We start from the raw sequence: 20828 nt of genomic DNA, 5'->3' as shown, positions 1-20828 counted from the left end.
TCTCCTACATTACTATTAATTTGATCCTTCTGGTTATGGAAAGGTCTTCTTGTTTGTAACCATCACTCCTGCCTTCCTCACGAACAAACCTGCGGCAGAGCAAAGGTATCTCACAAATTCAAAACCTGGAAGTCAGATTTCCTCCCCAGAACAGATCAGGTTTGTCTTAACGAACCTATCAATCATGAAAATTCTGAGGTTTTGAGTTGGTTAATGTCCTGTTTTTCCTACAGATGCTGTAAGAGTAATGACATCAGCATTGCAAACATCAGCTGGCATACTCTATAAACCATGATATATTTCCAAGAAATAAAGAACATTTTGCTGAAGGAAACACAGATAGGTCATGACCTGCACATTGCCTTTTCTTTTTTTGACATCACAAGGTAAGGTGTTAAGTGATTCATGGACGGAAAAAATTAATTTAAAAAATAGCTGCTGTCATAGCAGCTAAAAAAATTCTCCATGCAGCTTATTTCTACTAGGAGGTGCTCTTGGACTTGGGATTGGATGGGCCTCTGGATCTGTTTTCAGATGCATCCTCAGTGTGTGTTCTCTTCACAGTGTTGTGAGTTAAAACACCTCACAGCCCAGGGAATCACAGAGCACCTGGAACTCAGATCCTGAAGCCATTCCCTCTTCCCAGTTTGGCTATGTGCTGTTTATCAGGATTCCAAAATTATAGGTAATTCCAACTGACAGATAATTTGATGGCTCATCTCTGTTGGTTACATAATGAAGCACAAGAGGCAAAAATATTCCACAGAGTTAAGATCAATGTGTTAGACCAATAAGCAGAATGAAGTCCAATAATGGACTACTCAATATTCCACGCTGCAAAATTTCCTGTAGCAAGGTGGATTTTGGGTTAAGGATTTGTGTGTTTTTGTTTTGTTTTCTTTTTTTTTTTTTTTTTTTGTTTTTTTTTTTTTTTTTTTTTTTTTAATTATTATTATTATTTTTGGTTTGGTTTGGTTTGGGTTTTTTGTGGTTTTTTTCCTATAGCTTAAAGTATAATTCTTGCATACACACTAGATTTAAACGCAAAACCTTTTTTCTTCTTTGTGTATGTAGGAAAAATGCTTGCAGTTCACCCATTCTCAGTGGGACTCCTGCATGTGCTTCTTCCTGGCTTTGAGCCTCAGTGTGAAAACCGTCCAGACCTCTCCTAAATGCAAGAAATATTTGTAGCTACAGTTTATGGTTTAAAATGAACCATAAATTGCCACCCAGCTGGATTTATTAGAGCTTATTTAGGTTTGTGTGATTGTCACTCAGTATTTTTCTGGCTGCATTGTTTCTCCTGGTGTATGAGCCAATGGACTGTAGTTTCTGGAAGGCTGTGCACGGATTTGAAAGGTCCAAGTCCAACAAGGCCAAAGACTGGAAGAGCTTAGCACAAGGTGCCTTTATTTCCACACCCTGTTGGACCTGAGCATCCTTGCTGCTGGCCACACCACAGAGTGGGTTAGCTCCTGCCAGCTGGTGTCCTGATCTGCCTCCTTCCTCCCGTGCCCTCAGTTCCACTTCCCTTGGGATTGAGATCGGTGGGCAGCATTTCCCTGGCAGATCAGAGCATGGCTCAGTTTGTGCAGTCCTCCGTGCTGGGCGTCCCACAGTGTTCCTCACTTCAGGAGAGCCTGCAGTGGCACGCCCTCGGGAGTGCTGGCTTCTGGTGGCACTTTTACTCTGCAAAAAAAAAAACACGTTTGGGCTGATGGGCAGAAAAGCAGGAAGGCCAAGAGGCCCACAGGCCAACAACTCAAGTGGGTTATCCCCTGTTCCCCTGCTGCCCACAGACGGGGAATTGCAGGCAGCAGAGAGGGATATGTCGGAACTCAGTACATTTCTCTGGGTGTCCAGGGTTGCCAAAGGCCCCGTCAGGGGGCTCAGAGACCTTGGCATGCTGCCCAGAACACTTGGGGATTTGATTTTGACCTTTGGAGCAAGTTACCAGCTTTGTATGAGGACGTGAAAGTCGCAGAGGTTTGAATAGTATAATAATAAAATATTCACAGGGTGAAAATGTAGATTTTAAGATTTTTGGTATGGGGGTTATGGAGACAAGATGGAGGAATCAGGGCATGTCTAGTCCTTCTTCTTTCTTCTTCTTGTTCTCCATTTTCTGCTGTGATGTTGGCACTTTGAGATTGGTTTAGTCTGATTAGATTGGCTGCACTGTCTAACATAGGTGATAGGTATTGGGAATTAAGAGTAAATATGATATACGTAGTTTGTAGTATAAAAAGACAACACCGCCTCAGGGGTGGTCAGAGTGCCTGTGGCTGCCTTGCTGAGCAGATCTCGGCTGGGCAGAAAGAAAATTTTATAGATAAGAATTAATAAACAACCTCAAGACTGAAAAGTGAACAGTCCAGACTCGTTCTTCAGTTGCGCAAGCTGAAACAAAGACATCCTACGCATCTCAAAGCAGCAAATATCAACAACCAACCCAAGAGGATGTCCCCATTCCTCATCAGACTCCAGCTGCAGGGCAGGACGGAGGTGACTCACTGTGGCTTCTCGACGTCCTCGATGCCCTCGGGAAGGCGCGCGTTGAGCGTCTCCGGGAGCAGGAAGGCCGCGGCGCCGCTGCACACGGCCACGGCGCAGTATGTCACCTCGGGCAGGGACCGCCACACCTCGTCCAGCAGGAACACCAGCGGGGCCAGCGCCCCTCCCAGGCGTGCCAGGAAGGATGTGTACCCCATCCCGTTCTGCCTGGAAAGGTGCACACCACCGCGGGAAACAGAGGCCTACTTGTGTCATGGCAGACCTCTGCCCGTTTCCCCTCTGCCATTTTCCCTCTGCCATTTTTTTCTTTTCTTTCTTCATATCTTCCTAAAATCATCATCTATCCCAGAGATCAACTGTAGCTGCTGTGAGAAACAGATTTATGTCTATTGTGAGAAAGAAGCTGCAGTTCCACACAAAGAACACCTGCTCTAAAGCTGTTTCCACTTTAAATGTCTAAAACCCTGAGAGCATTTTCTAATAGTAAGACTAGTGAGCCTTCCAACCTGCTTATAGCAAATCCAAGTTCCTCCTTCTCCCAGGTATTTCTAGGCAGGTGGCATACAATAGAGATACCTGTGAGCATTTTTGGTTCAAGGAAGGAGCTCTTGGAGAGGAGACCAGAAATTAAGACCTAATTTTGAGGTGATGGGTGGCATTTCACACTCATGACAAGGATCCCAGGACCTGCTTGTGCATATACAGAACAAGTACTGGAGAAGGAACCAACAATTTTGTCTTTGCCAATGTCTTTGAGCATAAAAGATACGAACTGATCTGGGATAAGAAATGGCAGACCAGTGTGACTGCTTTGGTTTAAATGTGCATCTTTCCCCATATGCAACAGACCTTTGAAAGCTAAAGGACTAAATGGCAGAGGAGGGTACTCTGGGCAGGAAGGGACAGAAGTGAAGTGGCCCACGAGGCCTGCTGTCATTCATGAGGTTTTTTCAGACTTCCACAAAGAAATCAGTGAGGTGATGCCCTCCACTAGACTTAGCTATATCCCCGCCTATGCAAATACTAAATCTGGTCTTACGTTACCATTCCCCAGGTATGTCAAATAAGCTCTGTTTTTTCTCCTGAAATGCTGGTTAATGCCTGCTTTAATATCATCCAATGTCCAAAAGACTCTCAAACATGTGGTAGTATGTCTCCCTTGTAAAATTTTGTATTTCAAGTTATTATTTTCAGGTTCTTCCAACAGTCCCTGACAGATTATAACAGGGACCAAAGACTTTACTAAGCACAGGTGCTTTATGGAGTGCAAAGATATTTTTCCCACACAGAATACTCCTCACCTTTCCATTCATCTACCTGTTTGCACAACCTAACCACACACAACCCAGGTGAACAAAAGGGTGGCTCTCTGCCTCTCTCTTGTGAGTACATGAAATCCCTAGAACCTGCTGGTTCCAGAGGCAAGGGGCCAGTGCTGCAGGGTAGTCACCAGCACAGCAGGATGTGCTGATGGCCTGAGCACCCCAGCCAGGCCCTGGGGGTGTGCTCAGCTGGGTGGCCTCTCTTACCTCAGAATGGTGGGGTAGAGCTCTGAGGTGTACAGGAAGACGGTGGTGAAGGCAGCTTCTGAGCAACCCTTGCCCAAAATGGCCACTACAGAACGCATGGAGGTGAAGGCTGGGGGGAAGGAAAGGCATTTATGGCAGTGAGCTGCCTCTGGGAAGGAACTTCCAGGTCTAAGAAGGGAGAAGGTTCAGCGCTCCCACACAGCTTCTTAGCCCTGGAGCTGCTGTCTCCAAAGGCTGGGTCTGCAGGTTTAGTAATTATTAGCCCAAGTGGGAGCTGAGCTGATGACAGGATAGGTCCTGGCAGTTCCCATTGGACGAAGTCTATAATTAAGATAGCACTGCGCCTTGCCATCGCTGGACCCTTCAGCAGTCACAAAACCATCTGCTGTGACCAGATATTGGGGTTAGCCCACATCAGTGACCTCGTCTCGTGGACACCCTTCAGGTGGAGGACTTCTCTACAAAGAATTGCCTGTGGACAAATCCACGGCTCTCCTTCTCCAGCACTGCACCAAATGGACTCCCTCCCCCTTTAGCAAGTCCTGTGTAGAGCAGAAGAGCCTCTCACACTTGGGAATGAGGATGTTGGCTCCTATGCAGACCCCGGCCAGGATGAGCGTCCACGCCTGGCTCTGCCGCCGGCCGATTCGGTTCACCAGCACGTACATGGCCATCTTGGCTGGAATCTCAATGACACCAAAGACAAACTGGGAGAGGTAGATGCTGAGCCCAAAGCCAGTCAGGTTCATGCTCAAGCCGTAATAAGAGAAGGCAACACCAAACCTGCAAGGAGTGGGTGGAGATGGGACTGAGGGAAATCCCTCTGGGAACTGCAGAATTCCCCCTGGGAAGTGACACTGCTTACCACACTAGACCAGAACACACAGAGATCTTCCTCAGGACTGGGGTCCTGAACAAGCTGATGTAGGAGTAACTCCCTCCCATGTTCTTGTCTGTTGCCATCCTTGTGAGGGTCTGGCAGAGACGGAAAGAAGGAAATAGCTCAGCTGCTGTTCTGTTGGGATGCAGACATGAAACCCCAGACAGGCTGGGGACTTTGCCCTTCCCAGCTTCAGATCCACCTTGGATTTTCCATACATTCCCTCTGCAGAGCCATTCTCTGAGCATATATTTTCAGAGTCATGTGTTCCTACAACTTTACAGGTTGCCTGCTATTTTAGACCTCTTTTTCTTCTCATGGTTTCTTCTTCCCTCTCACCTACATGCCCCATGTAGCAGAGAGGTCTGTAGGGAAATGGCAGATGGAAAAGCCAGCGTTGGCCAGTTCCATCCTCTTCCCCATGTGGCTGCCTGCTGTTGTATGAAAAGCTAGCAGTGAACTTCATGCTTTGTTCTTAGGAGTGCATTCATTTAAAGGGTAATTGTTTATCCATCTACTTATATAAGTACAGAAAACCTTAAAAGTCAAGCACTGAGAAGAAGTTCTTCTTCACTGCCTGTGAAGAAGAAGAGACTGCTTGTCCAAAAGGCTTTTTGGCAATTGATTGAGGAGTAAGTACCAGCAGAGTTAATAAGTTCTACTCACTGTGTATTTACTCCAGTGTCCAGTCCACTGAGGCCTCTTGCCATGGCAAAAACAAGTGGAAAGACACTCCACGTAATGGATGGGATTTCTGGTCTTATGGGAGCTGAGCTGGAGCTTTATCTTTGGGAGTGAATTTCTGCTTTCTAGAGGAAAATGCCCACAGTGCCCCACAGAGCACACTGCAGGCTAAGCATTGCTCCAGGTATCAAACAGAAGTAAAACACAGAGAGACAAAGTGGGAAAACAAGAACGTGTGTCTGGATCTCCAGTTCCTTACCTCTGGCGACACAGCAAAGTCTTTCCTTCCATTCATTCTTGCACATCTGAGCAGGTGCCTGTGGGCTTGCTTCACTTTGCCCTTGGCTATGAGCCACCTGGCGGACTCTGGGACCCACCTGCAGGTGCAAGGAGAGGAGACTGTTCCTCTTGGAGCTGCCTGTTTTCCACCTCATATCCATGGCTCTGGCATCTTCTCCATGAGACTTCCACCTAAATATAACAACTGTGGTGCATGGGAAGAGTAGTGGGGCACACTTTTGACAGGTACAGGCTCTTCTACCCCTAAAGGCTGAGCTGGCTGAAGTTTCAAACTCTTATCAATTAAAACTGGCCCCAGGGAGTTTTTATTTACATATTTGTGCTCTCTGGGACTCTTTAAGCTTTGAAATTGTCAGATATTAAAAACCACAATATAGAAAGGATTCAGTGAGCTCTATACATACTTTGTTAGTTGCTAAAATGATTTGGTTTTCACAATAATCAAAGCCTTCTGCACAGTGGAGTCTTCCACTAGAATGGTCCAAGACCAGATCCCTACAATCCAATGTTTGTGATTCATGTGCCTTAAATCAGATTACAGAAAAACTAATGAGCAACTGTCGTCACTATTCAAGCAGGAATTGAAAATTATGTGTAGAGCAAAAATGTTTGGAGAATTGGTCTTGTTGAAAGTTTTCATCTCCTTCCCACAGGCTTACAACCTTGGGAAATATAAAGAAGGAAAGATGGCATTTTGCACTCATTGCCGCTGTCTCTGGAGAGCAATACCATGTCTTTTGGTTGTCTACTGTTTCCACTGAGTTCTGACATTGTGTCAATAATATCTACAGAGTGCTAAATTAGATTTTAATTCCATACTTCAGAGACTCTCAATTTTCTGCAATCACTGACCTTATGGGTGCTTGAAGACTAGAGTATAACTTGTTGGAGAATTAATGTCCATAAAAGATAGTAACATAAGAGGAAAAATCAAATGGTTATGATGAAAAGGGAGGGGAGCACAAATGCATCTGTGAATTTCAGCATTTCCAAGGACTCTTTCTTTTTATGGCTGTTTGTCCTGGAAAGAGAGCAAAACAACTTGAACTAAAAAAGTCAGCAGGGCACATATTTTAGTTGTGTTGGACTTGATCAGTGAAATACCAGAAGTTATTCTTTAGACTGTCAAACTCTGTATTCTAATCTGTATTACTACACAGGGAAATTTAAAAAATAAAAAAAAAAGAAGATGGAAAAATTAAATTTTCTTTGATTAAATGAACCATATCCCATTTTAAGGCTTAGGAGATGTCAGGTATTCTTAAATAAGGCTACAGGGGGGAAATTGCCCAGAGAAAGGAGGTGTATTTGGCCCATCAGGATGGTTGCACACCTGAGAAAAGCCTTGGGAAGTGCAGAGATAAATGAACTTGACCTAGCCTGAAGGTGTCAGTGGCTTTCATGGAAAATTTGGTATCCTTCCCAGTGAGGTGGGGACAGAGAATGGATAAATGTTTTATCTTGAGCTTACTAGGGATTAAAGCCTGGATCTGGTTGAGTGTTCCTTTATTGGAATCTCTTTACTCTGAGCCACATCTGACAGAGTTGGCAGCACCAAATCCTGCTTCCACCTGTCATCCTAATGCCTCAGCCTCATTCCTGCCTCCTCCTTGTCCCCAAAACTGTGATGTAACCTTGGGAGAGACAAAACCCAGGCCACTCTGTGGGGAAGGATGAAAGTTTGACAAGAAAGTCTCACAGATGTGTGTGCTTAGCAGAAAGATTTTTAAATGTAGAGTCTGATGAAGGAATGGAGATGGAATCAAGTTTTGATATAGAAGAAAAGAATTGCTGAGCCAGTCTTACTGGCTAACCAAGGTGGCAAAGGGTGTGTTAGTTAGAAGGGGTTTTTAATGATTTAGAGAAAAGGATAAACTTCAAACAAGAAGATGTTTTTACCAAGCAGAAAGAGAGCACAGGCAAACAAGTCAGCCAATGCTGCAAGTAGAAAAAAGGTCTCAGAATTTTCTACTGCAAGAAAACTGAAAAACAACTTCTGGCTTAAACTGTAATGTACTAACTTTGAGTGATTGGAGAACAGTAACATGAATATGGTAATTACAGTAGTTATGACAGGCTATAGATAAAAGTTAAGGTATAGATTGGTTCTACTGTATTAAGGTGCTCAGCAAAGGAAAGTCTATAATGCATTGTAACCTAAACTCAGGGTCTCCAGGCCTGCAGCTGGAGCTGACAGCTGTGGGCACAGCTCTGTCACCCACCTCCCTGGGCTGCTGTAACCTCTTGGATGGAATAAACTGCATTTTGGAGAGCCCCTGGAGCCCCACATCCCTCATTTAAGCTCTTACACCACTCCAGTTTTCCAGAGGTGCCACACTTGGGCAATCTGGGTAGAGGACACAGATGAATCCTGAACGCCTCCTAGGATCCACAGAGGAGGCAAATCCCAGTGTGCTTCCTTTCGGGTGGCTGCACTCACCACAGGCAGACGATGCTCAGGAGGCAGGGCGCTGTCACAGCCACCAGCAGCCAGTGCCACTCCCTCACCAGGTAGGCTGCCAGGGCCAGCAGCATGTTCCCAAGGCTCCAGAAGATGCTAGTCAGGATCCCGGTGAAGGTGCGGTGCTGGACGTCCACCCACTCCATCCCTGCAAGAGGGGGGCAGCATCCAGCTGGGACATGCAGGGCTTCTCCAGGCAGGGAGGGCCTGCAGGGCTTTTTAACAAGGGCAAAAGCAAGGGAACATCCCTGGTCTGCTGCTTCACAGAGTTCCACTGTTTGGCTGATATTTGGAATATTAAAATAGTCAGCCACAGTACTTAGGCTGTTGCAAAGCTGCCAGCCACTAAAATAAAACTTCAGGAAAAGAAATACTGGACATGTGTTAAGGAACAGTGCTAAAACCACTTTTAGTGATATTTTTTTTATCCCATTCAATAGCATTCACTTGGTCTTCTTCATCAACCAGATTTTTTTTCCCCCTAGCTTGCACAGTTTCCCATTTCTCTCTCATTATTCCCATTTCCACTCATTATTTCAGATTAAAGAAATAGATTGGGAAGAATTGGTGTTCACATGGAGCCCACCCAGAGCAGACAGCAGCAAAAGTGTAAAGCCAGCTGGGGGTCTCGTTGTTTGTGTGTGTGAAGTAAAAGCCAGTTTTCCTCTGAAGTTTTGGACATCTTGCTACAACCTCTAACAATCAGAAATGCCCCTCCCAAGCTCTACTATGACTTGCAGAAATCAACCTTTATAGCAATAAACAAACAGAGCAGCCCTTGGGATTTCTCAGGTCTTGTGTGGGCTTTTCCAATGCTGAAGCCATTACAGCTCGATTTTGACTAGATCTGCAAAAATCCTGGAAATTTCTGCTGCAACTGTTAATTGTTCTTGGGTATAACACTTTTTGCCCAGTATGTCCCAGCTGTATCTACAAAATTATCCAATGGTTTACTGGATACTCTGAAATCTGGAGCTTGTTTTTATGATGTAATTACCTAAATTCTTCAGCTTCAGTTTTGCCTAGCTCTGTGTGATTTGTAAGAATATTTTTGGTAGTTCTTCTCATTGTAAAATACAAATTGGCAGCTTAGGAAAACTTGAAACTGGGGAAGTAGAAACACCCTGTAAATGACACACCATCCTCTCGTGCTGAGGACAGGGCAATGCTGGATTGTCCTAGCAGTGCTTGAAAGGTGAGAACTTTGTACGAGTGGAAAAGGGGCAGAGGCTTTGGAGTGTGGCTTTGATTGTGTTACTGATGATACTTGACAGGAATTGTGTCGCTTGTTCCAACAGAAGTACTAACAAGTGCTTGCTGTATTTTGAACAGACTGTTAAATATTAATTAGACCAACAGCAAATTGTAATTCTGGGATCCTTGCAAGAGGGAAATCGCACGCGCAGCGATTCCCAGACCTGTGTTCCTACCAAGCCTGTCCTGCCTGGCAGAGAATTCCCTCCCCACCCACGGTCTGCCAGGAGCCCCCCTGGCAGCCAGAGCCCCTACACTCACCCAGAGGCAGGACAATCAGGGACAGGCCACTCAGGGCCACGCCGGTGAGGGTCCGTGTGACAGCCAGCATCGTGTAGGACACGGAGGCGGCGCTCAGCATCCCAAAAACCAGGGAGCACACCAGGGACAGCTGCAGCATGGTCTTCCTTCCAAACCTGCCACGAGCACAGGCTGGGTTACACTGGCTGGAAACCTGTCGTGGGAGCAGGGTTTGAAATGGGCAAGCCAGAGATTTTAGAGGAAAATTAAAGGATGCAGCATGCTGGAGAGGAAATAAATTGCTCTGGATCAAGCTGGTGCCACAGTGGTGCAATCCCATGCAGATGCCACCCCATAAACTTTGGGAATCTCCAGTGGAAAGAGCAGTGCTGCTCAGAACAACAAATCTGGCTCTCCTGGCCCACAGCACCACCAAAAGCAGTGATGCCAGCTTGAAATCCTATGTTGCTGTCACATGCTGCTCCCTCCAGTGTCAGTGTCCTTCTCCCATGGCTTACTCAGGACTGGCCACTGCCACCACTCTCAAGGGGGAGACAGAGCCCTGACACTTTCACCCTGCTCCTTGGAAGGAAAAGGAAGTAATCCAGTTGTCTGCCCACATGTGCAAATAGCCCTGAAATCCTAAAGGGGATTCTGAGGAATCTGCCAGGATGTTGCTCCCCTGGGGTTTCCTTACCCCGTTGTCCAGAGTCCTGTGTGGAGAGCGTGGAGAAATACAAAACATCACACAAATGCAATATAAATGTCTATATACACACAGACACACACTCTCACAGACAGAGAAATATGTCTGCACGCATTTCTGCACAACCTGTGAAAATCTAAAAATCAAAATGGAGCACAAGGCGTCGGTCTCCTGATGAACATCAGCACTGCATGTTAAGAAAGCTGAGGCTCAAGCAGCAGTAGTAGATTAAGCCTGCCTGCAGGTGATGTGCAGTCCACAAGGACTGAAATCCTGCTCTGATCCTGGCATTAGGGTCCCCCTGAGAAGGATGGTGGCAGGAACAATTGCTCCAGGGGAAAAAGCGGCATGCCAGGACATAATGCCACAGTAACCTTCCCAAAAATAATACAAAAATTACTTCATTCAGCAGGTGATAAATGAACCTACTGGGAAACTCCGGGAAGTTTGCTGGATCTGCTTTGAAATTTAAGATGGAACAGTTTGTAAAAGACACCTTGATGCCCCTGGGTCAGAACAGGAAGCACCAGAAACCCCCCAGAGCTGGATCCAGTTTCCAACGGGTGACTGCCCAAGAAAGAAGATATATTTTTTAAACGAAGATTTTCCTTGAAAATACAGTAAGGAGGGTATAAAACCATAATATTCCTGCAGGAGTCGAGGCAGCTATTTAAGGAACCATTACTACACTCTTAGCAAAAGGAAAACCAGGAGTGAGCTGCCAGGATTGAACTGCAGGATATAGGGAGGCTGCTAGAAATAATGCCATTAAAATTGTCTTCAAAGAGAGTGGTAGGAAAGCACAACTTCTGAAATATTGTAGAAAATGCAATAAAAGGAGCAGACTGCAGAAGCATAAAAATTAATAAAAAAGCCATTTTCATTAAAAAAAAAACCAATCTGGAAGTCTGCCAAAGAATTATTGAACCAATTCAGTACAAGGACAAGGTACAAAAGGAGACTTTGGAGAAGAGCAGACAATAACAGAAACAAGATATATGTTATATATATATATTGTTTCTGTTATTATTCCTGTTACACATATTGTATATATATATATATATATATATATACACACTACATAATTTTTTTTTTGGCATACATTTGTTCACAGTGAAGGTTTTTTGGAGGCCAGATATCTGTAATGGCTTAGAAATAACATGAACCTGAAGAGTAGTAAAATGCCAGATGATTTTCCCCCTGGAGCACCAGAGATGAAACCTCTGCCTCACTGTTAGCACAAAGAAGTGGGATCTCATCCCTGTCAGAGAAAAGGAGGGTTGCTAATGGGAGGTCAACTTTAAAGAGATGATAGGGGAGATGTGGGGGGTGATATCTGAGGTTTAACCTAATGATCCTTAATTTTCCTCTTGCTTCACTAACCACTACTCGCTGCTGTGTGGATGTTTGCCCAGAGGAAAATTGTGCTTTGCTGTATAATGCCAAAATCTTCCTACTGAGTAGCCATGGCCAGCTCAGAGCCTCCATTTTAAATGAGAGGTTTAAATTGTTTCTCTGTTTTAGATTGATCTGCCCTGATTGTCTCATCCGGCCACAGAGTCCTTTAACTCCTTCTGCAAAGTCTCCAGCCTCTGACCTCATCTCTGCCAGACTCTGCATCCCCTCCCCACTTGCTCCCTTCCCAGATTATTTATGAATGCACTGAAAAGCACAAAATTCCAAGCACGGGGTGCTCCTCTGTCACAATGGAGCACTTGCATCTCCTCTCTTCTTCCTGGCTTTTACTAATTTAGTCATGCTGAGACCTTCTTACCCTGGGGCAGCTCAGTTTCTGAAGGAGTGTTTGATGAGGAGGCTGAGATGGTGTCTCCTCTGCTGACATGCCTGTTGATCCATGCAAAGAAATCCTGCACATTTTTAAGGCTTGGATCTTTTGGAAAACCCCTGCTGATTCTTCACTGGGGTGTCCCACCTCCCCCTGGGGCTCTGGCTCCACCTTTCAGAGGAGTTTCTGCCAATTTGCCTGGTGCAGACAGAGGTCAGGCTGCCTGGCACTGGACACCAGTTAAAAGCTTTTTTATCCCCAAGGTGCTGCAGGGCTCCGGGACAATGTCTCCTTACTCCTGGCATTTACCTGGCATTCCTTTGGTGTCTTCCTCTCTGCCCTCTTCTGTCAGCTCATTTCAAAGCTCCAGCTCCAACACCTGCCTCTACACATTCTCCCACTGTGAGCACAGACTCATTTATGTCTCACACCACAGTCTTTTTATTTCCAGGTGCTCCTTTTATGCCTTCATCCTCTGCTGGCTCTTCCCCCTCACAATCCATTTGGGAAACAAATTACTTTTCATTTTGTGCTACCTCGTGTCATCTTATTTTCTGCCATATTTTGTCCTGCTCCTTTTCTCAATTCTGAATTTCTCCCCCTCCAGCTGTGCTATAAAACTGTTTGGTTACAAAGCCAAGGCACACAGTTTGAAAATCACGCAGGTGCCTTGGGTCCTTGTACAAGCATAGCCAGGTACCCACGGGTAAAGGTATGGATGTAAAAATTCCCATCTGCAACACTAAATTCTCTGGGTCCTTCACACTTCAGGTTCCCCTCTGCAGTGATTCTGCAGCTTGCTGTACTCTAATTCCTCCCAGAGGAAGGAAATCAGGAAGCAATTTCCCAATAATGAATAATGTACAGGGAACAGCACATCCCAACTGCATGCCTGGACTCTGTGTCCTCTGATGGGTTTCCTGGTTTTGCTGCTTGCAAAAATAATTGGTTTCTTATCTGATGCCCTTTCTAGATTATTACTTGGATTTATTTTTCAGGTTTATATTGTCACATCCCAACATTTAACCAGAGAGAGCAGCTGTGTTTCTGTTTCCTTCATTGCTTCACCTCTTCCTTAAGGAATAAATACCTCCCTGCTTGAAAAAAATATCCTTTACCCCGATTCTCTAGGAATGACAGAGTCAGATTTTGCTTGCTGGAAACTTGTTACAGACATCTTTTATGAAAAATCCTTTCCTTAAGATTTTTCCTCCTGAGAAGCTGAGAGGCCTCAGGAACAAAATGTAAACAATGGTTATCTGCTGCTGTGAAATGCAACAGGTGCATCTGTGATTGGTCTCATGTGGTTGTTTCTAATTAATGGCCAATCACAGCCCAGCTGGCTCGGAAAGAATGTTATCATTCTTTCCTATTCTATTCTTAGCCGGCCTTCTGATGAAATCCTTTCTTCTATTCTTTTAGTATAGCTTTAATGTAATATATATCATAAAATAATAAATCAAGCCTTCTGAAACATGGAGTCAGATCCTCATCTCTTCCCTCATCCTGAGACCCCTGTGAACACGGCCACAGAAACTCTTTTGAGCTATGGCAAGAAATTCCTCTGAGCTCCTCACTTGGGTGTTAATAGCCAATTTGAGCATAATTTGCAAGGAGCTAATTTGTGATTAATTTGCAAGGAGTTGACTCTTTTAGCCTTTTTGTCCAGCTTTGTATCAATCAGCTCGCTCCATTTTTAGACTGAAACTGGTCTGGCAGACTGAATTTTTTTTTTGTTTGTTTTTTTAATTGTTCCTGCAGCACTTCTGACCACAGTCAGCAGTGCATCCTACTCCTGCCCATGGCCAGAGCTGCTTCTCTGATCCAGGAAGCATTTAGCAGCCCACTGATCCAGGAAGCGTTTACTCCCTTGAATCCAATTTCCCAGTGAGAAGCTGGATCTCCCTTTGCAGTTGCCTTTTGTCCTTTCCCCGCCCCTCTGGCTGCCTGTTGGAGGTGACATGTGTGTGGCATTCTTTCTGTGAAGCCGAGGCCCTGGAGGAGCAGCCTGGCAGGGCTCAAACCTGTCGGAGAGGTCCCCGAACACCATGGCCCCCACGGTGACGCCGATGAAGAAGAAGGTTGCTGTTGCCTGGTTCAGCCCACGCTGCTCACACACGAGGTCCCACTGAAACACAAGGCCAAAATGACGCTTTAGTGCCCAGCCCAGTCCCTGCTGCCTTCTCACACTCCTTCATTCCATTGCATCGTGCAGTTTGTGCCTGCTGAGTCTGATGGAACGGTGGGATCCTGCACTAAACTGCACATCAGACAGTGCCAGAGTCCTGGAAAATGGAAAGCTGCATCTTACAGAAGTCCCAGTTAGCCATCCCCACTGTGACAGCCTCTCTGTGAACACTTCATGGAATCACAGAACCGTAGAAGATGCTGGGTTGGAAGGGACCCATCAGGGTCATCGAGTCCAACTCCTGGCCCTGCACAGGACACTCCAAAAGTCCCCCCAAGTGCCTGAGATTTTTGTCCAAATGCTTCTGGAGCTCTGTCAGGCTGGTACTGTGGCCACTGTCCAGGGGAGCCTGCTCCAGGGCGCAACCACCCTCTGGGTGACAAACTTTTCTCTGATATCCAAACTAAACCTCCCCTGACTCAAGTCCAGGCCATTCCCATGGGTCCTGTCACTGTCACCACAGAGAAAAGATCAGTGTCTGCCCCTCCATTTCCCCTTGTGGGGACATTGAAGACCCCAATGAAGTCTCCCCTCAGTCTCCTCCAGGCTGGACAGACCAAGTGCCCTCAGCCTCTCCTGATATGGCTTCCTCTGCAGGCCCTTCACCATCCTCGTGGCTCTCCTCTGAATGCTCTCCAATAGCTGAATGTCTCTTTTATATTGTGGTGCCCAAAACTGCCCCCAGGACTCGAGGTGATGCTGCCCCAGTGCAGAGCAGAGCAGATCAGGACAATCCCCTCCTTTGGCTGCGTGGTGATGCTGTGCCTGATGCACCCCAGGACAGGGCTGGGCATCAGAAAACTTTCGTGGGGACCACACATGGACACTTCCCCATCTTCTTCTCCTGACCTCTGCCAGACCTGCCCAGGTGCACGGCCCTCCCCCAGCTCCCTCTGCCATGCCCTGAGCCTGCCCTGGTGAGCTGGCATTGTCAGGGTGCCCCACTGCAGTGAGCTGTCACAGCCACCCCTCAGAGAGCACTGGGGACAGCTGTGACGATAACCAGTTCCTCTTGCCCTGACCACTTTCCTTGGAAGTTGTCTGTGCAGGGAAGAAGGAGGGCAGAGGGGAGGTAAGGTCAAATACTTGCTCTTAATACCAACCTGTTGATTTCTTACTGAGGAGTTGGTTTGGCCATCTATCCGAATTAAGTTAATGAACATAATTTTACGTGGAAGTGCAAATATCACAAATCTCTACAGAACGCAGAGGTAATTCTCTCTGTGTGCAAACGTGGCAAAATTTAATCATCAACCCAGACCTGCAGCCAGCTAGACCTCGAGCAACCTTTCTTGCTACAGGAGCAGAATTCCAGAGAAGGTCCTGGTCCCTTGCAGGGATTCCAAGGCCTCTGGCCATGGGAGCAGCATCACGAGGCTCCATGCTGCAGAGTAACTCCTTCTACCCTCTCCCTCAGCACTGCTTCCCATCTCCAGCGCAGAAATGAGGTGCAGACCCAGGGCACACACGACCCTCACCCCTGTGAGGAGCAGGAGTGGTTGGGTGGTGGGGAGGAAGCAGCAGCTCCTTGTCCCTGCTCCCACTGAGACAACCAGCACTATCCTTCTAACCCAGCTGTGCCCCTTTTTCCTGACCAAACTTGACCTTCCCTGAGACCTTGTGTGATTTGGACTGTTTCCCAAGGAAAGTAAAGCATTAACACCCAGAGGTATCACTGCTAGCCCTGGAAAAGTGTTTCAGGAGGTGGGTGGTTAATATTTGATGGGCAGGGACCTTTTGCAGGCTCAAGGTTATGGCTGGTTATGAGCTCAGTGGAAGACCCTCAGAGAGAACATTTGATTTGGCAGAGAGATATTGGTGGTAAGAGAAGAGAGGCAGCACAACCCTGGGGAGAAAAAAGAGAGAAGAGAGAAGAGGAGAGGAGAGGAGAGGAGAGGAGAGGAGAGGAGAGGAGAGGAGAGGAGAGGAGAGGAGAGGAGAGGAGAGGAGGAGAGAGAGGAGAGGAGAGGAGAGAAGAGAAGAGAAGAGAAGAGAAGAGAAGAGAAGAGAAGAGAAGAGAAGAGAAGAGAAGAGAAGAGAAGAGAAGAGAAGAGAAGAGAAGAGAAGAGAAGAGAAGAGAAGAGAAGAGAAGAGAAGAGAAGAGAAGAGAAGAGAAGAGAAGAGAAGAGAAGAGAAGAGAAGAGAAGAGAAGAGAAGAGAAGAGAAGAGGTGAAGATCAGTGAGGAGGGGTGGCCAAGGGAATAGAAGTTATAAAGTGTTTGGAAAACCAAGAAAGGAAATTGAGAGCTCATGCGAAAGCCTGACAGGATGCAATCTTGTGCAAATGCCACACAGAGAAAATCCTATATCTGTGTCTTTCCACTGCCTTCTGACCCCCTCCCAAATCTCTCCATCATCTGGAGAAATTAGGATGATTATAATGAGAAATGTTGGCATCAATCTAAGCAAGAGGAGATGCTCACAAAAATAATATTAATAAATGTTAGCTGTATACTGAGCTTCAGAGAGCTTCCCCCTCCCAGGACATCTTCTCTGACCAGGTCATGTCCACTGGCTACAATGCACAGATTCCCCTCTCATTCTGTGCACTCAGCCAACACCTCTCCATCTCCTCCTCAAAGCACAGAGCTAATTTCAATTTTGGCTGGATCCCAGGCCAGGAATTACCTGGGTGGAGATGGTGGAGGTGAACTGTGAGTGGTCATAGACCCATCCGTGCTGGCAGTGCTGGATGATGGATTTGTTTTCTGGCTGCAGAGAGGAGTTGAGCAGCAGGTGGAACTGAGGCTGTGAGAACATCTCACAGGAGCTGAAAGTGCCATCGGGCTTCTGAGGGATGCTGATGAGCAGAACTTCCTCCCTGGTGAGATTCACAAATGCCTCTTGTTGTGGAATTGCACAGTGATGAGAGGGGGTGGCAGCAAGAAAATTGTGCAGCAGGAAATGCATGGGAAGGTGGATTCTCGCGAGGCAGAGGATAGCCAAAATCGAAATCTGGAATCTGCCAAAGCCCCCGATTTCCAGCAAGAGATCCTCAAATTTCATCTTTTTTTCCCTGTGGAGTTTGCTCATTCAGAGCAGCTAGGTACCAAGGAGCAGCAACATGAGCTCGAAAAGCAGCCTCTGCTCTTGGAGCTCAACTTCCCATGGCTTTTCATACAGCCACCTCTTTGGACTTTGAGACCTTGCTGGAAGGTGTCAAAAGTCACAGGGGAGCTCTCCACTTAGGGCATAGCCAAAGAAATGATCCTGTGTGCCCACAACACATCCCTTGGAAAGGACCCAGCACAGGGCACCTTTTTGGAGTCCTTTCCTGCTGCTGTGGTTTTGGAGAGGGACATCTGCACTAGGAAGGGAGGCTGTGGGGACAGCACTCTCATTTCTCATGGAAGGTCCTGCAGCAAACCCTGCCTGCTGTGAGCTAGTCACCAGCCAGACCTGCTGGACTGTGACAGAGGCCTCGGGAGGAGCAGGGGTGTCCCACTGGGTCAGGGCATCCAAGGACACCAAGCCTGGCTGCTGAGCACCAGCCAAGTGTGTTTTGGTGTGGTTTGTGTCAAGCCATGCCCTCGGAGCAGGGAGGGTAGGGAGGCTGCCTGGAAAGGAGATGTGTGGATGCAAGCAGGGAGGTGTGCCCTTTGGGGTGAAAGGGTGGGTGAGGGACACCTGCTCACCTGCACCCTGCAAAGAATGGAAAAAGTGAAAATGTTTCCCCACAAAGTGCTTTTCTCCACCTGGAAAGGTGTTTTGCCAGGACAAAGGCCAGGAGTGCTGGAAGTGGTGCTGACTGCCAGGAGCTGCCTGTCTGCACTGCCTTGCCCTGCAGCCAAGGGTGGGGACAAGGGGCTGCAGAGCAGCAGGTGGGGATGAGGAGATCCAAAAGAGCTTCTCCAAAAGGGCTCCTGCTGTGGCTGATGGCCCAGACCGTGTGTCGCCCAGACACGAAATGTTGTGAGGGCACAGAGCAGAATAACACCACGATGTGTGACCTTAGGAGACCTTTCCCCCTTTCAGCAGCATACCTGGCCACCCATGTTTCACTAATGTGCTGCCCCAGTGCCATGGCATGAGCCATCTCAGTGCCCATCCCAGCACAGGCACACAGGAGTGAAGCAGGGACACCTGACGATGCTGTGCCTCCAGGGTTACAGTTTAAGCTGAAGTTGAACTAAAGGACAAATCATTTTTTTCATCACCAGTCTTCTAAGAGCAAGGGAGAGAAACTCTTAATAGATGTGCTGCTGAATATTTAAACTGCAAACAGATCCAGCCTCTCCAATCAGAAGTGAGATTATGGATCACTGTTCTGCAGCTCCTGGGGCTCTGCTGCTCCTACTGCATTCCTTGAAATGTACATTGCTCTATTTCTTGAACCCAAATGTGCTCCTTTAACCAGTCACCAGCTTCAGTTAATGGCCAACACGTGTGCAAGGTCTGTGACTGACTTGGCTGAATTAACAGCTTGGTTAATTAGACCTGGCTCAAACCGCTTGGCCATGCCTGGCGAGAGCAGCCAGACTCCCGTGCTGCTGCTGCTGTCACACAAACTGCTGAAAGGAAGAGTTTACTTTTTACTTCACACATGTAACACTTTCTGCTGCAATCTTTCCTTCTGCTCCTTTTCAGGGTGCCAACTACTTGTTGAGAGGGGTGGATTATTCAATTACTTGGTCACTAAGCTGTTAGCTTTTCTGTTTCCAGCAGTAATTTCCTAACACCTTCCATGGAGCTGCAAGGAGTGAAGGGGCTGATTTGCTCTTTTAGCAACTGGAGCCACCCCTCAGGTGTCAACTGCTGCAGAGTAGCTGGAGATCGGATCAGTGCTTGCAGGCTGGTGCTTCAATGATAATTTTCTCTGTTCTCTCCAAGTTACACCTCAGTACTGTGAAAATCTGTGTCCATCAGAGCTGCTGAGCTGCACCTGCTGTTAGAGGGCTGAAGAGTCCCCTTCTCACTGCAGCTCAGTGCAGGCCTGCAGGAGGGAGATGTGACACACAGAGGGAGGCTCCATTTTTTTCTCTGATTTGTGAAGGCAGTTTAGACAGGGAGATCCACAGAGCTGAGGGTCCTGCAGTGTCAGTCTGAGCTGCACTGTGCTGCAGCAGCGTGTCCAAACGCTCCTGGCACCACGTGTGCACACCAGATTGTGTAGCTCAGCTGGAGAAAGAGAAGGTGCAGCCAACAAAGAGGTCCTGGTGCTCCTGAGGGTCTTTGTTTGGTCATAGAAGAAAAGGAGTTCATGCCATTCTGACTTGGTGCCGCCTTAACAAGACTCTGCTTTCCATTGCTTGCAGCTTTTTACTCAACTGCACAAATGACAACTGCTTTGCAAGCACACTGGGTCTTGTGAAAAATGCATGTATTTTATGATTGACTTTTTGCAAATATTAAAATGAATATTATATGTGTTGTGTTAGAAAGTAATGCTGTATTAATTCTCTTAAATACTGTGTTAAACATAGTTTTAGGTTATAAAAAATGTTCAAATAGAAACTATGCTATGTAGGATACTTTTTTTAAAGAAGAGTTGCAGTGAAATAGCAGCCACAGGACACCTGAATCTTTCAGAGAAGAAGAATTTATTGCCCTCTTATCAGAAGAAATGAACTTCTTCCCGCCTCGAAGGCGCTGTTAGGATTCAGAGGAAGAAGTCGACAATGACCAGACAGAATCCTGTGTTTGAATGGAATTTATGCATCATGTATGAGGTGTATGAATATGCAACAGGCTGTTGCTTTTAAGGGTTAATCCTCTGTTAACTGTGTCCTTTTTCAGGCTCGTGCTGCCCAGAAAAAGGTACCCGGACGTCTGTAACTCTTTGTTTCTATTGCCTCATATTGTCCTAATTCAAATTGTCCAAATTGTTATTACTCTAATTCTATTAGTATTTTTTATAACCATTTTATTACTATTAAACTTTTAAAATTTTAAAAACAAGTGATTGGCGTTTTTCACAGTCTGGCCAAAGGTTCTTTTCTTATCTGTCAAAAATCCACAACATTGATTCTACCTTAGTGTGAAAGGACACGAGCCACTTCCATGTCGTCTGCTGTGTGGGATCATGGATCCACAGCCAGCACTTGTATGCTCCCTGCTTCCCCAACAGATCCCCCAGACCTGTCTCATGCCCCTTCTTCACCTTTCCCTATCTCATGGAACTAATTTAGTGTCATTTTCCTCTAACTGGTGCTGTTGGGAAACTGTAGCAGGGCAGAGCTTCAGCCCAAATTATTTGGCTGCATTTTACAGAGGAAAAGGCATATCCAAACTCCTCCTTCAGTCAGGGAAAGAAAGACACAGCAGGAATAGGAAGTCCAGACAGGAT

General features: G+C 46.5%; 1 protein-coding gene across 2 annotated transcripts; it reads right to left on the bottom strand.

Moving 5' to 3' along the window:
• Nucleotides 1-1625: 1625 nt before the first annotated feature.
• On the bottom strand, nt 1626-17548 carry SLC22A7 (solute carrier family 22 member 7). Of its 2 annotated transcripts, none has more exons than XM_030945790.1 (10): nt 17171-17548; nt 14379-14482; nt 9884-10038; nt 8348-8516; nt 5867-5984; nt 4909-5018; nt 4612-4826; nt 4044-4152; nt 2514-2721; nt 1626-1703 (listed from the first exon to the last, which is right to left on the bottom strand). In XM_030945790.1, the coding sequence occupies exons 1-10, from the start codon at nt 17546-17548 to the stop codon at nt 1626-1628; spliced, it is 1644 nt and encodes a 547-aa protein (XP_030801650.1). The 2 variants fall into 2 exon arrangements, with proteins under 2 accessions (XP_030801650.1, XP_030801651.1); XM_030945791.1 differs by having other exon boundaries at nt 1626-1689; nt 2515-2721.
• Between the last annotated feature and the right edge of the window lie 3280 nt (nt 17549-20828).

This window comes from Camarhynchus parvulus, chromosome 3, assembly GCF_901933205.1.
Source record: "Camarhynchus parvulus chromosome 3, STF_HiC, whole genome shotgun sequence".
Classification (NCBI taxonomy): domain Eukaryota; kingdom Metazoa; phylum Chordata; class Aves; order Passeriformes; family Thraupidae; genus Camarhynchus; species Camarhynchus parvulus.
This window is presented reverse-complemented; position numbering and strand designations above follow the sequence as displayed.

Excerpts from the sequence above, each read along its gene's own strand:
- SLC22A7 (XM_030945790.1), bottom strand. The coding sequence starts at position 17,548 with ATGAAATTTGAGGATCTCTTGCTGGAAATCGGGGGCTTTGGCAGATTC. Across the intron at positions 14,483-17,170 it reads CCTCCACCATCTCCACCCAG|TGGGACCTCGTGTGTGAGCA; the intron begins GTAATTCCTGGC and ends CTTGTGTTTCAG. Across the intron at positions 1,704-2,513 it reads AGGACGTCGAGAAGCCACAG|TTTTTTTTTTGCAGAGTAAA; the intron begins TGAGTCACCTCC and ends GCCCAAACGTGT.